General features: G+C 39.0%; 1 protein-coding gene across 1 annotated transcript in view; it reads right to left on the bottom strand.

The window, feature by feature from the left end:
- Positions 1-356: 356 nt before the first annotated feature.
- TM7SF3 (transmembrane 7 superfamily member 3) overlaps positions 357-12,319 on the bottom strand; it is a 28,217-nt gene continuing 16,254 nt past the window's right edge. Inside the window, exons 6-12 of the mRNA XM_036298669.1 lie at positions 11,404-11,581; positions 9,365-9,451; positions 8,135-8,215; positions 7,024-7,176; positions 4,454-4,551; positions 3,482-3,644; positions 357-2,238 (exon numbers count right to left, since the gene is read on the bottom strand). Of these exons, the coding sequence (XP_036154562.1) occupies positions 1,976-2,238; positions 3,482-3,644; positions 4,454-4,551; positions 7,024-7,176; positions 8,135-8,215; positions 9,365-9,451; positions 11,404-11,581 (1,023 nt within the window). The 3' untranslated portion in view covers positions 357-1,975. The remainder of the gene's footprint in view (positions 2,239-3,481; positions 3,645-4,453; positions 4,552-7,023; positions 7,177-8,134; positions 8,216-9,364; positions 9,452-11,403; positions 11,582-12,319) is intronic.

The raw sequence follows: 12,319 nt of genomic DNA, 5'->3' as shown, positions 1-12,319 counted from the left end.
AGAGGAAGGGAGAGGGATAGAGAGTTAGAAACATTGATGAGAAACATCGATCAGCTGCCTCCTGCACACTCCCCACTGGGGATGTGCCCGCAACCAAGGTACATACCCTTGACCGGAATCGAACCTGGGACCCTTGAGTCCTCAGGCCGATGCTCTATCCACTGAGCCAAACCGGTTAGGCTCCTTCATTTCTTATGATTTCATTTGTGCTTAAACTGATTCTTTAAATAATTATTTTTAATTAAATAATTGTTTTTATAGCTATGAAACTGTCTTCTTATGCCTTGTTACTGTGGTACAAAGATAGTTGGCAAAAAATTTTTATAAGATTTTTATAATAATGAGACATTTTAGCATTTTTTTCAAAATAGGAATTTATTATTAAAAAATTGTACAAACGAGCTTTTTATTACTCACAAATTAACATAAATTTTAACAATTTGTATCTCCCTCCAAAAAATGTGTGTTGTGTCTTTACAATCTTCACTGGCAGTGCGTTTTGATGGTATAGAAAATAACTCACAAACATTTTGTATAACTTTGTTAGAACATACCAAGATATGGCAGAAGTCAGAATCCCTACGGTGAATTATAAAAAAAAATTTCCTTCAAGTTTAAGTGTTACTGCGGTTATATAAATAGTGTGGATTACAGAATAAATCATTTCCAAGACACTTTCAAAAGTAAAAGTTGAAAATTTTCCAGCTACCCGAAATTTCAAAAATCTATTGTGCTTTGAAAAAACTCTAAAGCAGCATCATTTCAAATGGTGGTTAACTCACAAATGTGCATACAACCACCCTGTCACTCAGACATGTCAAGTCCCAGGCAGAGCTGGTGGCAGAGGCTCTGACAGTTAAAAGGCCATGAGGAGCAGCTATGCAGCCCAGGGCACCCAGGTTACATTCTCATGATGGAAAAAAAAAAAAAAAGTTAAAACTGAAGGGACTTTTCTTACAAATGCCAAGCCTCTACTTCAAAAGTAGCTCCATTAAACACTGAGTGCTTTGACTTCCTCATCACTTTAAAACACAGATGGTACAAAGGGCTTCATATAGAGATTTTTTGAAATTGTATTTTACATCAATGCTAATAACTAATTTAGCCGAAAGAACTACAAAATGCAGATAAAGATTAACAAAACAAAAATTCATGTCACTTAATATGGTTTAAACTAGAGATCAGCTATCAATACTCTTTTAAAGGGCCAGAAAACAAACCAGGCCATTATTTGGAATATAAATTAATCATCCATATAAAAGTTCTGTTATCTATATAAATTAGATCTATTTTCAAATTGAAATAATTTAGCTATTTAAATTACCATTTTGAACAATAAAAAAGCAAAAACTATACATTTAAAATGATATGGTAAATGTTTTTTATCACAAAAATAAGCAAAAGAATGACACCTTTTGTTACTATATGATACTAAGAGAGATGCAATTAAGTAATCAGACTTTTTAAGTTAGTTCTCCTTTTGTACTCAGAAGTTCAAAGACCCAGTATCAAATCCCTAAATCTCTAAACAGTAGCAAAAAACTCAGTTTAACACTCAAACCACCCTCTGTGGCCCTGCCCCCCAGGTTTAGACGGACTAAAGTGTGAGAAATTTTCCAGGACTTGTGAAAAGAAAACATCAGGGCTTTATGTGAGAATCAGTTTTTTTAATTTGTGTGCGTGTGTGTGTGTGTGTGTATCTATTTAATGGAACAAGTTGATCATGTAAACCAAGAGGTAATTTCTCAAGTATTTTGGAATACGGAAAAGCTTCCCTATTCACCCATTTTTTGGTCATCTTTTCATCACTTAGAATTATAATCTCCATGCATCGGTAAGGACACCACACACAGATACACAAGCCTGCTTTCTTATTAGACTTGCACTGGAGATTGCTGAAGCAGGCTGGGCACAAACACCAAAGCTGCGCAGTGCCTGTGTTCTTCAGGATCACACTGACCAAGCCCTCTGGCATCTACAGAAGCAGGGGTGTTCTCTCTCCAGCTGGCTGCTCCTTCTGGAAGAGCTCTCTGATCTGGGTTAATCGGCCATAGAGCCTCTCTCTCAATGGCGGGATGTGGTAGCTGGGATCCAGGATGTTGGTCACCCTGCGTTCCCTCTCTCGTTTCCATAACTTGTACGGGTGGGGAGGAAAACACGGTCGCCCCCTTTCTCTCCGAATCTGCAACGTAATCCCACTGACAGCCAGCATGCCCCATACTGCCAGGATAATAAAGTCTAAAAAACAGTAAAACGCACAGTTGGAACTTTCGTATTTCAAAACCAAGCAGATCTAACATGTAACCTTTCATAGCCTACCTAAATCTATGCCATCTTTTCTTAGTAATATAAGTCTCTGTGGTGAGTTTGTCCAAACATATGTTATTTCCTTACTTATAAACCAAGGAATGAGTGAAGAAACTATCATCTTATATTTGAAGATAGGAACTTTCTGTTACAGTAACATGAAAGTCCAGACAGCTTGTAAAGGAACCAGTTGTTTGGGTCCTTCACATTCCAATATTTTATGACCAGTGCCCACAGGCACAGTTGTTTGTGGTGTTTTCCACAAAGGGGCGGGGGAAGAAGGCAGCATTCCAGGTATACCTCACAAACGTACATCGTGGAACACTGGACGCCACCATGCTTGCTCTCTTTTTTCCCATTCATCACCCCACTCACACAGAGTGCAATTAGAACTGTAGGAAGAGGTGCAACAAGTTGTACTGGGCTTCTAGTAAAGGCTTGGCGAAATAGTGTCTTGTATGTAAAACTTCCAAGACACGTGGATTTCAAGGTCTCTACCATCAACCTCTTATCCAATGAGGGGGCAGGCTCAGGACAGTAGAAGGAAAAATTTGTGCTTATATATCTTTAGTTCTAAGACAGGCTTTTCCATCCTCCGTGTTTTCACATTTCTGAAACCAACATATCTTACAATCTTTGTGACCATTTAATTTAGTGGTCTTTTTTCCTTCAAAGAGTTCATGGAAAATCTGTAATGGGTAGAAATTCTACAACTAAGGAAAAAATATACTTACTAAAAATCACTTTTGCTTTCAATTAGCAAATTACATGCTTTTTTAAAGGAGGGAAACAGGGAATAACCTAAAAAAACAGGTTGTCATTCTCATCCCTCACCCCACCCAACCCTTGGGTGCCATCTTTATTCTCAGCATTTTCTTCACAACTGGGAATTGACCAGGTAAGCCTAAGTAATCCTGATTTAGAAATTAACAAAGTTCATTTAGTAGAGTTTTAGAAGTATGAACTTTAACCGCCTAACAAATTTAAATTCTTTGTTTCTATGATCATAAGTTATTAACAGCATTTGAATGGTGTTTGCTTCCTCCTTGTGTCCAGTTAACTTTCTTTCCTCCAGCTAATTTTCTTTCATTCAGTTACCAAGTGCTTCTGTTAGCACAGGTGAGCCAATATTCCTAACTGACTATCGCTCTGATTCTTGGATTTAGGGTCTTACCATTAGTTTGAAAAGGCACATTTGTGAAAGCTCTGCGGAAATGAGGGCTGAGTGCTCTCTTGAGTACGTTCAAAGCGATGTAAGAAAGACTTGTATACATGTAACTGTCAATGGCCAAAACCACCGAATAGGAGCCAATGAATCCACAAGTCAGGATGCTCAGCTGTGGAAGAGAGGGAAATTTTAAGCTTTACCTCTGGTAGAACAAGAATAGTTGCTAACTCTTATCACTGGCCTCAAACACAGGGAATCACTTCTGCTCACATGAAAAGGACCAAGTCTTAGAGCTGAATAAAGGTTCCTATAAACTAAGAACAATCTTTGACACCCATAATGAGTTCTTAAAACACAGTTTACCTTATATAAAAGGTGTCTTCCCTGTAAAAGAACTTCAACAATAAAGTTTAATTAAACAAAGAACCACTCTTTTGCAGAGATGGCTAATGATCCATCAGGTTGTTGCATTACAGTGAGTCCAACCTTCTCTGCTCCCACTGTTATAAGAATATTTTTAAATTTTATTTTTTATTGAATTTATTGGGCTGACATTGGTTGATAAATTATATAGGTTTCAGGAACACAATTCTACAATATATCATCTGTATATTATATTGTGTGTTTACCATCCCGAGTCAGGTCTCCTTCCATCACCATTTACCCCTGCCTTTACTCTCTCCTCTCTCCCCCCACTCCTCTTCTCTCTGGCAATCACCATACTGTTGCCTGTGTCCATGAGTCTTTGCTTAATCCCTTTACCCTTCTCACCCAGCCCCCAACTCCCAGCTGTCAGTCTGTTCTCTGTATCCATGAGTCTGTCTCCACTTTGTTAAGTTTATTTTGTTCATTAGAGTCCACATATAAGTGAAATCATATGGTACTTGTGAATAAAACATGCAAACTGATGCAATAAGTGAACAACTAAAGGCCCAGGACAATATAATAAATAAATCTAACTGTTGATGAAACACTTACTATTCTTTGGCAGCCCATGAAAATTACTGGAATGAGAACAACTATACAAGAGAACGTCACCCAGAACACAGCATCATTACTAAATATTGTTAGGTTTCCTGAAAAAGCAAAAAGAAATAAAGAGTAGACATGTTCACTACATTAAATTTCATTTTATCAACATCTGAACATGGACATACATAGAAGGTTTAGTGTGTAACAACCAGAGAATGTGTTGGCACTTAGAAATGAATTCTCATTTTCTTCATTTAGCTGTCAATACAATCACCTTTGAAAGGTGTGTCCCAGCAGATAGAAGGGTGGGAGTAAAATCAAGCAGGTAAATGCTTTGCATTTATTCCCAGGATGATTCACAAGAGGCCTGACTAATCCATGTCTTCCATCACAGGCTGTGAAGCTAGGCCTCAGTTTCCTAACCCATAAAATGAGAAGATTGAACCACTTCATCTCCAAACTCCAAACCATCCATTCCAGCTCTAAATTTTTATGATTCCATGATTTTGTACTGCAAAGTAAAAAATACAAGGAAATGGGATTTAGAGCTAATGATATGAACTCCCACCCAACTGAGGCAGCAAAATCCATTTAGTAGATTTTTACCATCAATCAGGTCCTGCCCAGCCACTGCATACTGGAAATGTGATCTCCTAATGCATCAGGAAAGACAGGAGCTAACCACCTATCTGTTCCTACTAAATTTTTCCAAAATATGGCACACCTTGGGTGACCCAAGATGAACATATTAGAACTCCTATTTATAAATAAATTTAAATGAGAATTTATGCCTGACAATTTTTTTTTTTTTTAATCCTCACCCAAGGACATTTTCCACTGATTTTTTTAGAGAGAGTGGAAGAGAGAGGAAAAGAGAGAAATACTGATATTAGAGAAACACATGGATTGACTGCTTCCTGCATACGCCCTGACCAGCGCCTGGGCCGGGGAGGAGACTGCAATCTAGGTGCGTGCCCTTGATCAAAATCAAACCCGAGACCTTTGGTCCGCAGGCCGACACTCTATCCACTGAGCCAAACCAGGTCGGGCCTGAGAATTATTTAATACTGACAGTGGCACCATCGCTCAGTCCACCTGAAGGTGGCCCCACATCTTGAGACCCATGTATCCTGGAAGAGTAGGAGTTCTATAAATCCCACATATAAGTGAAATCATATGGTAGTTGTCATTCTCTGTCTGACTTATTTCACTCAACACAATACCCTCTAGGTCCACCCATGCTGTAGCAAATGGTAAGATTTCATTTTTTTTCAGGTTGAGTAATATTCCATTGTACATGAGTACCACAGCTTTTTTTATCCACTCATCTATTGACGAGCACTTTGGTTGCTTCCATATCTTGGCTACTTTAAATAACACTGCAATGAACATAGGGATGCATATATTCTTTTGAATTAGTGCTTTGGCTTCCTTCTGATATATTCCCAGAAGTGGAATCATTGGGTCAGAAGGCAGTTCCATTCTTAATTTTTTGAGGAACCTCCATACTGTTTTCCATCATGATTACACCAATCTGCATTCCCATTAACACTAATTGAAAAATAAAAGTAAAAAAAACTACCTGCAAAGGGCAGGGGGGGGGGGGGGGCTGTGGGAATGAACCTGGCTTTAGGTTTGCTAAAATTAGAACAAAAGGGCCTCTCAATGATCAGTAAAGGTTGTCAATTCTCTCTGGTCTTAAAAAAAAATCTTTATAAAGCACCAACTACATTCTGTTATACCCTGTGTTCTCAAAGTTGATAGCCTCAAAAGACAACTATACTTATTTCTAACATTTCCATCTACTTTAATCTGATATTGCAATACAAAAACTAAATATAACATAAATAGCCTAATAGAGTTCCTTGGAATGTAGATACTCTTTTTCCATGTTTGACAACAATCAGGAAATGTAAGTTACTGCACAACTGCAAAAAAAATTAACTTACAAGTTAACCAGATTTTTTACATGGATCGAAATTGAATTATGTAAAAAAATTAAAACAAACAAACAAAAAACAACAAAACAGAACCATCCCTGTGCTGCGCCCCTAAGACGACTACAAGTAGGTACCTGAGGAACACAAAGTTTGGCAAAGGGTGGGAGTGGAGGTTCGGGGTAAAAGAGAAGTCTGAGAAAAGCACTGAGTCCCCAAGTCAGCTGCCGTCAAAGCAGCACCCAATTTACCTGCAGGCTCTATTGGGCTTCTACTTAAGATTCGTCTGAGTAAAAAAATGAAGAACAAAACCCACTGTTTTGCTATATATTAAGAATGCATTTTCCCACCACTAATTCTAACAGAAACAGACTTAGACACACACCTGATCTCACAAATAGGAACAAAGCTGTCTCTAAAGGCCTTCTATAAGTCATCTAGTACAGGTATCTTTGAGGAAAGAGGGCTTCTTATTTGTACTGACCCTCCCTAAAGTGCCACATCATCAAGTGCCAATTTCCAGAACTCTATAGAAGATCCCACATCCCTGATGAGGCAGTACTTGTACCTAGAGAGCCCAAATGAGACCTTTCAGACAATAAACTGAACGCACGCAACACTGAGTTACGCATCTCTTACCCAACGGAGTGAAGAAAGTCACTGAAGAGACGAAGAAGCCCAGCACTAGTCCAACACACAGCATGCAGAGCGTGAGGATGCCAAATCGCCACCAAGCAGCTACCAAGAAAATCCCACCAAGACTTCCGGCGATGGCTGTCAGAACCAGACGAACTGCACAAAGACAGAAGGGGAACTGTGTGACCAGAGGTGGCTTCTCTGACTGCCTGCTTTAGATGCAATAGACCATTGCCAGGGCCGCCCTTTGCCTTTCTGTTGGTCAGGCACCAACAGAGGTGGGTGGGCTCTTCAGTGGTGCCATGAGACCAGCATGGGAGGAGCCAGTCTGAGGCATGAACCCTAGCTGGAGGGCTAAACCTCCCAGGACTGGTGACAGGCATGACTTGGCACAACCTATACATTAGGGCTGAGGAAGAAGGAATGACAAGCATTCTGTTAAACATGACAAGGACAGAGGGGTTGTGTTTGTTTTAAGGCAGTGGTTCTCAACCTTCCTAATGCCACGACCCTTTAATACAGTTCCTCATGTTGTGGTGACCCCCAACCACAAAATTATTTTCATTGCTACTTCATAACTGTAATTTTGCTACTCTTATGAATCGTAATGTAAATATCTGGTATGCAGGATGTATTTTCATTGTTACAAATTGAACATAATTAAAGCATAGTGATTAATCACAAAAACAATATGTAATTATATATGTGTTTTCCGATGGTCTTAGGCGACCCCTGTGAAAGGGTCCTTCGACCCCCAAGGGGTCGCGACCCACAGGTTGAGAACCGCTGTTTTAAGGTGAAGAAAATCTTAACATTTTAACTGTTGTAAATCTCATATTTCAGTATATCATCATAGCTGAAACACAGGTTTATAATCCATAGGGACCTTTCATTTCCCTAAATACCAAGTAATTTACCAAGTACCAAAAACTTGGGGAAGAGAAGGTCTGAACAAGCAGTTTAGAAAAGATGTTTAGAATACAGGTTTTACATTATTTTACACACAAAATAGCATATCATACACAATACTGGACAAACTGTAGAAGCAAAGGTGGAGTGTAAACACAGCATCTTCCTTTTGAACACCTAATTAAGCTATATTATTTTTACTTACCATCATACTTAATAGGTGTCAGTCTGGTAATCAGTATATAAAAGAAGAATCCCATGAAGATAAAGCCTATGAAGAATAATTCTAGTAGCAAACCATCAGGAAAGAAAAAAAACACAAGTTATGGTTAGGTATTCTTTTTACAATGCAATTTAAGAATTTAATGTACAAATTCATGCTTCCACATTAGGGCATTTGGAGGAGAGAAATAATTATCTAAAGGCAGGAAAAATGCAGAATTCATAGGGAGTAAATATTACTATTAAATGGGTACACTATTAAAGTGTTAACCATAGGTTATACCTTCTTGTATTTAGGTCAATTTCAATTGCTAAGTTGTTAATTTCAGAGCTCATTTTAATACAGTTATACTTCCTTCTTAAAATAAGAATAGTACTTCTGTCATTGTGTCTGATCTGAAATTGCACACTAAATTTCAACTTAAGAGAAAATAGATTGAAAAGGTAAAAAAAATCCACACAAAATATTCCAAAGCAAAATGTGACTTTTATGTCTCCTTTTAATTCATCCTTTCCTTTTTAGAATGAACAATCCAACCATTATCTTCATCTGTTAAAATACCTAGTAATATCTTTGGGACCTTCCATGCAGCTTAGGAATTAAATTCTTTGTTACAGAATCATTCTACACTTTGAGGAATTAAATATTCTTCACAATCATCTCTTCTCAATCAAGAAAAAAAGGTATACTGATGGAGGAAAAGGAATTGCTATTTCAAACAATTTGTTTAAGCAAGTTTATAGAGTTTTATGCGATCAGGATTATGTTCACTCTCCCTCTGATGCTCCATTTATACTCCTTGTTAATGACTTATACATGGAGTCCTACAGCCTGATTTACATGAAACCATGTCGAAAACCAACACTGAAATCCACACACATACATATATATTTTTTACATTGACATCCTGATTCCTAACCTGTTATCTTTAACCAACTAGGAAATCTAGCAAGTGAAGAAGTTTGCTGCACAAATCACATTTTATTCCACTAACAAGAGGAGGTGGTAAACTCCATTATTGGGAAAAGAGAAGAGAAAAAATAAAAATGCAGAGCAACTCTGTAGAATCTTTACTAAAACAACCCAACCACAAGTGTATGAAGACAGTGGAGGTCAACAGTTGCTTACCCTCCTTAAAGATCATCAATTCCCCATAGCATTTAAGAAAAAAGACCATGAGGCATGCAATAGCAACTACATCAGACACAATACCTGTTTTCCAGAATCTGTGTCCGAAGAAACAAATGAAGAGACCAAGCAGGGCAAAAAGAGTGAAAAACACTTTGGTTGATACTCTTCCTAAAAATAATGAAAATTAGTGAATAATACATGCAATTTGTTACTTTGTATTTAATCAATACAACAAAGCTTCATGAAAAAAGCAAAGTCAACTGACAGTAATTTATTCCATACATGTATAATTTATTTTAAACATATCCTAGTCACTCCTAAATGAATTAATGTATGTAGGCAATGGCTGCTGGCATAACAAAATAAAAAAAATATATGCTTCCTGATAGGAGTATGTAACATATTCTAGGGGGAGGGGGCGGGAGGAAGTGGGAAAGGAGGAGAGAGTATACCTAAAACAAATAATTCTGTTTCTTCAAAAATAAACTACAGCCTGGCCGGTGTGGCTCAGTGGTTGAGTGTTGACTTATGAACCAGGAGATCATGGTTCGAGTCCCCAGTCAGGGCATATGCCTGGGTTGTGTGCTCGATCCCTAGGAGGGGTGTGTGCAGGAAGCATCTGATAGATGATTCTCTCTCATCACTGATGTTTCTATCTCTCCCTCTCCCTTCCTCTCTCTGAAGTCAATAAAAACATGTTTTTAAAAACAAAATATAATAAACTACAATACATGCATCACCATCATGACTCCTTTGAGATAAACACAAGAAAATAATCCCTAAACTAAAACCAAATACAAAACACCTATATAAACTCATGTGAAAAAACTCACCACCAATCAAAATACATAAAACACTTAAGACTCAGATGGAAATACCACAAAGACCTACATTTAAATGAGAAACACGAGCTACAAGACCAGGATTTGTAGGACACAATATATACCTACATAGCAGCTTTGCTGAGAAGGAAGAACCCAAATGAAAGACAATGCCACATTCTGCTTATTTTAAGACCCGTGGTTGGGAACTGATGAAGGAAAGGAATGTAGCCCGCTCTTTTAAAGGAGGAACTGTAATTCATCCCAAGTTGATGACCAAAAGCTCTTCTTAAAAGAAGAATGCTAAATAGAGCTATCTGTATAAATAAAAAGCTAGCAACCGTAAAGCCAGAATAACCAGTCGCTATGAGGCCCACTGTGGCCAGTGAACTGGCCCGATCAGGGGTGAGCCAGCCCGATCAGGGGGTGGGGCTGGCCCAACCCTGATCGGACTCTCCCGCCCTAATCAAGGGCGGGGTGGACTGGGCAGCCAGCCAAATTCAACCCTCCCTTCCCCCCAGCCAGCCCCACCCCCAATTGCCCGCCCCACCACGACAAGCCCACAGCCCCTCCCCCCAGCCAGCCCCACCCCTGACCACCCCCAACACCCCAATGGGGGGGTGGGGTTGGCTGGCCAACCTCCTGAAGCCCCTCTCCCTGGCCAGCCCCGCCCCTGATCAGCCCCCGCAACCCCAATCAAGGACAGGGCCTGCCGGCCCACCTCCCTCAGTGCCTCCCCATGGCTAACCCCACCCCCAAATGGCCCCCCTACCCCAATTGGGGGTGGAGCCAATGGCCCATGGCCCCTCCCCCCAACCAGCCCAGCCCTGATTGGCCCCAATAGGGGTGGGCTAGCAAGCCAATCTCCTGCCATCTCGTCCCCCCAACAGGCCCAGCCCCCATCCGCCCCAATTGGGGCCGGGCCAGCTGGACCCCACCCATGCACGAATTTGTGCACTGGGCCTCTAGTAAATAGAATAAAAAGCAAATAGCAAAATATGTTAACTAGCATTTGAAGAATCTAGGTGAAGATTATACAGACATTGTTACTATTTTTTCATCTTTTCCATGAAACTATTTCAAAATAAAACGTTAAGTACACACACACACTGCTATCTTCCAGTGCTGAAAACAGACAGCAGAGAGTAGAGTAGTGTAGGGGCTTAAGAGGCATCTGTAGAATAAACGAATGAATGAGTACTACACAAAAGCATTTTCAATATTCTTAAGTTCTATATTAGTTGATATAGATCTTCAAAGTCAAAGAAGAGTTTGCAAAGTTTAAATCCATATACTCACCAAGAGAAGGACAATTACCCTCCCTTGCGTCAAAGCTGCAAGCATATGTGTGAGCAGGAACATAAGCAGCAGATGTATTGAGAACTGGATCCCAAACAATTACATTATAAATGACACCTTGTCCCCGGAGGGAGGAGAAGGAAACACTTGTCTTATCATTAGCTGTTAGAGTAACCACCTGAAGCCAAACATAATGCATGATTAGTGTTTAGATTTTTTTAAAGGCTATTCTGTTATAATCCACCTACATGTGATATCAAATTATAATATTAAAATATATTTCTTTTTAAAAAATACACCAACATGTTTAGTTTTATCAAAAGATTGTCATACACAGTTTGTATGTACTAATATAAACAAGCTCTTACACAAAATACTTCTAAAGTTTTTATAGAGTGTTAAATGTTAATAATTAAGTAAGATATAAGTAACATGTAAAGACTAGGACAAAGCAAAAGTATTTTTCTCTTACCTGCTAGATTGTAAACAACATAAGGGCAGGAACCATATTTATTTTGCTCACTAGTCTTTCCTCAATACTTAACAAAATGCGTGGCACAAGAGTGAGTGTTCAACAAGTGTTAGCTACTACTGCTAGTTACAGGGCTGGCAAAGTTTGTTAGCACCTCATCGAGTACCAACTTATTTTTGTTTAACAGGCTCTGAAATAGGAAGACATTACATGTAGTTGTTATGCAATACTCCCTAACTTCAAAAATTCCCTTTTAAAGGTTGTTTTTAACACACTGTTTGCAGGTAGTTTTTATTGCGCGCTAACAGGTGGCGCGGGCCATTTTTGCTAATTTTTTGCGCAAATGGCAACGTTCAGTAAAATTACGAAAACTTTAGTTTACGTATTTATACGTTACCCGCATTCTACCGCTAGTCTATAAAAAACGTATTAATACGTGTCCCA

This window comes from Myotis myotis, unplaced genomic scaffold, assembly GCF_014108235.1.
Source record: "Myotis myotis isolate mMyoMyo1 unplaced genomic scaffold, mMyoMyo1.p scaffold_m19_p_3, whole genome shotgun sequence".
Taxonomy (NCBI): domain Eukaryota; kingdom Metazoa; phylum Chordata; class Mammalia; order Chiroptera; family Vespertilionidae; genus Myotis; species Myotis myotis.
The sequence above is the reverse complement of the archived record's forward strand: the minus strand, read 5'-3'. Positions and strand labels throughout refer to the sequence as shown.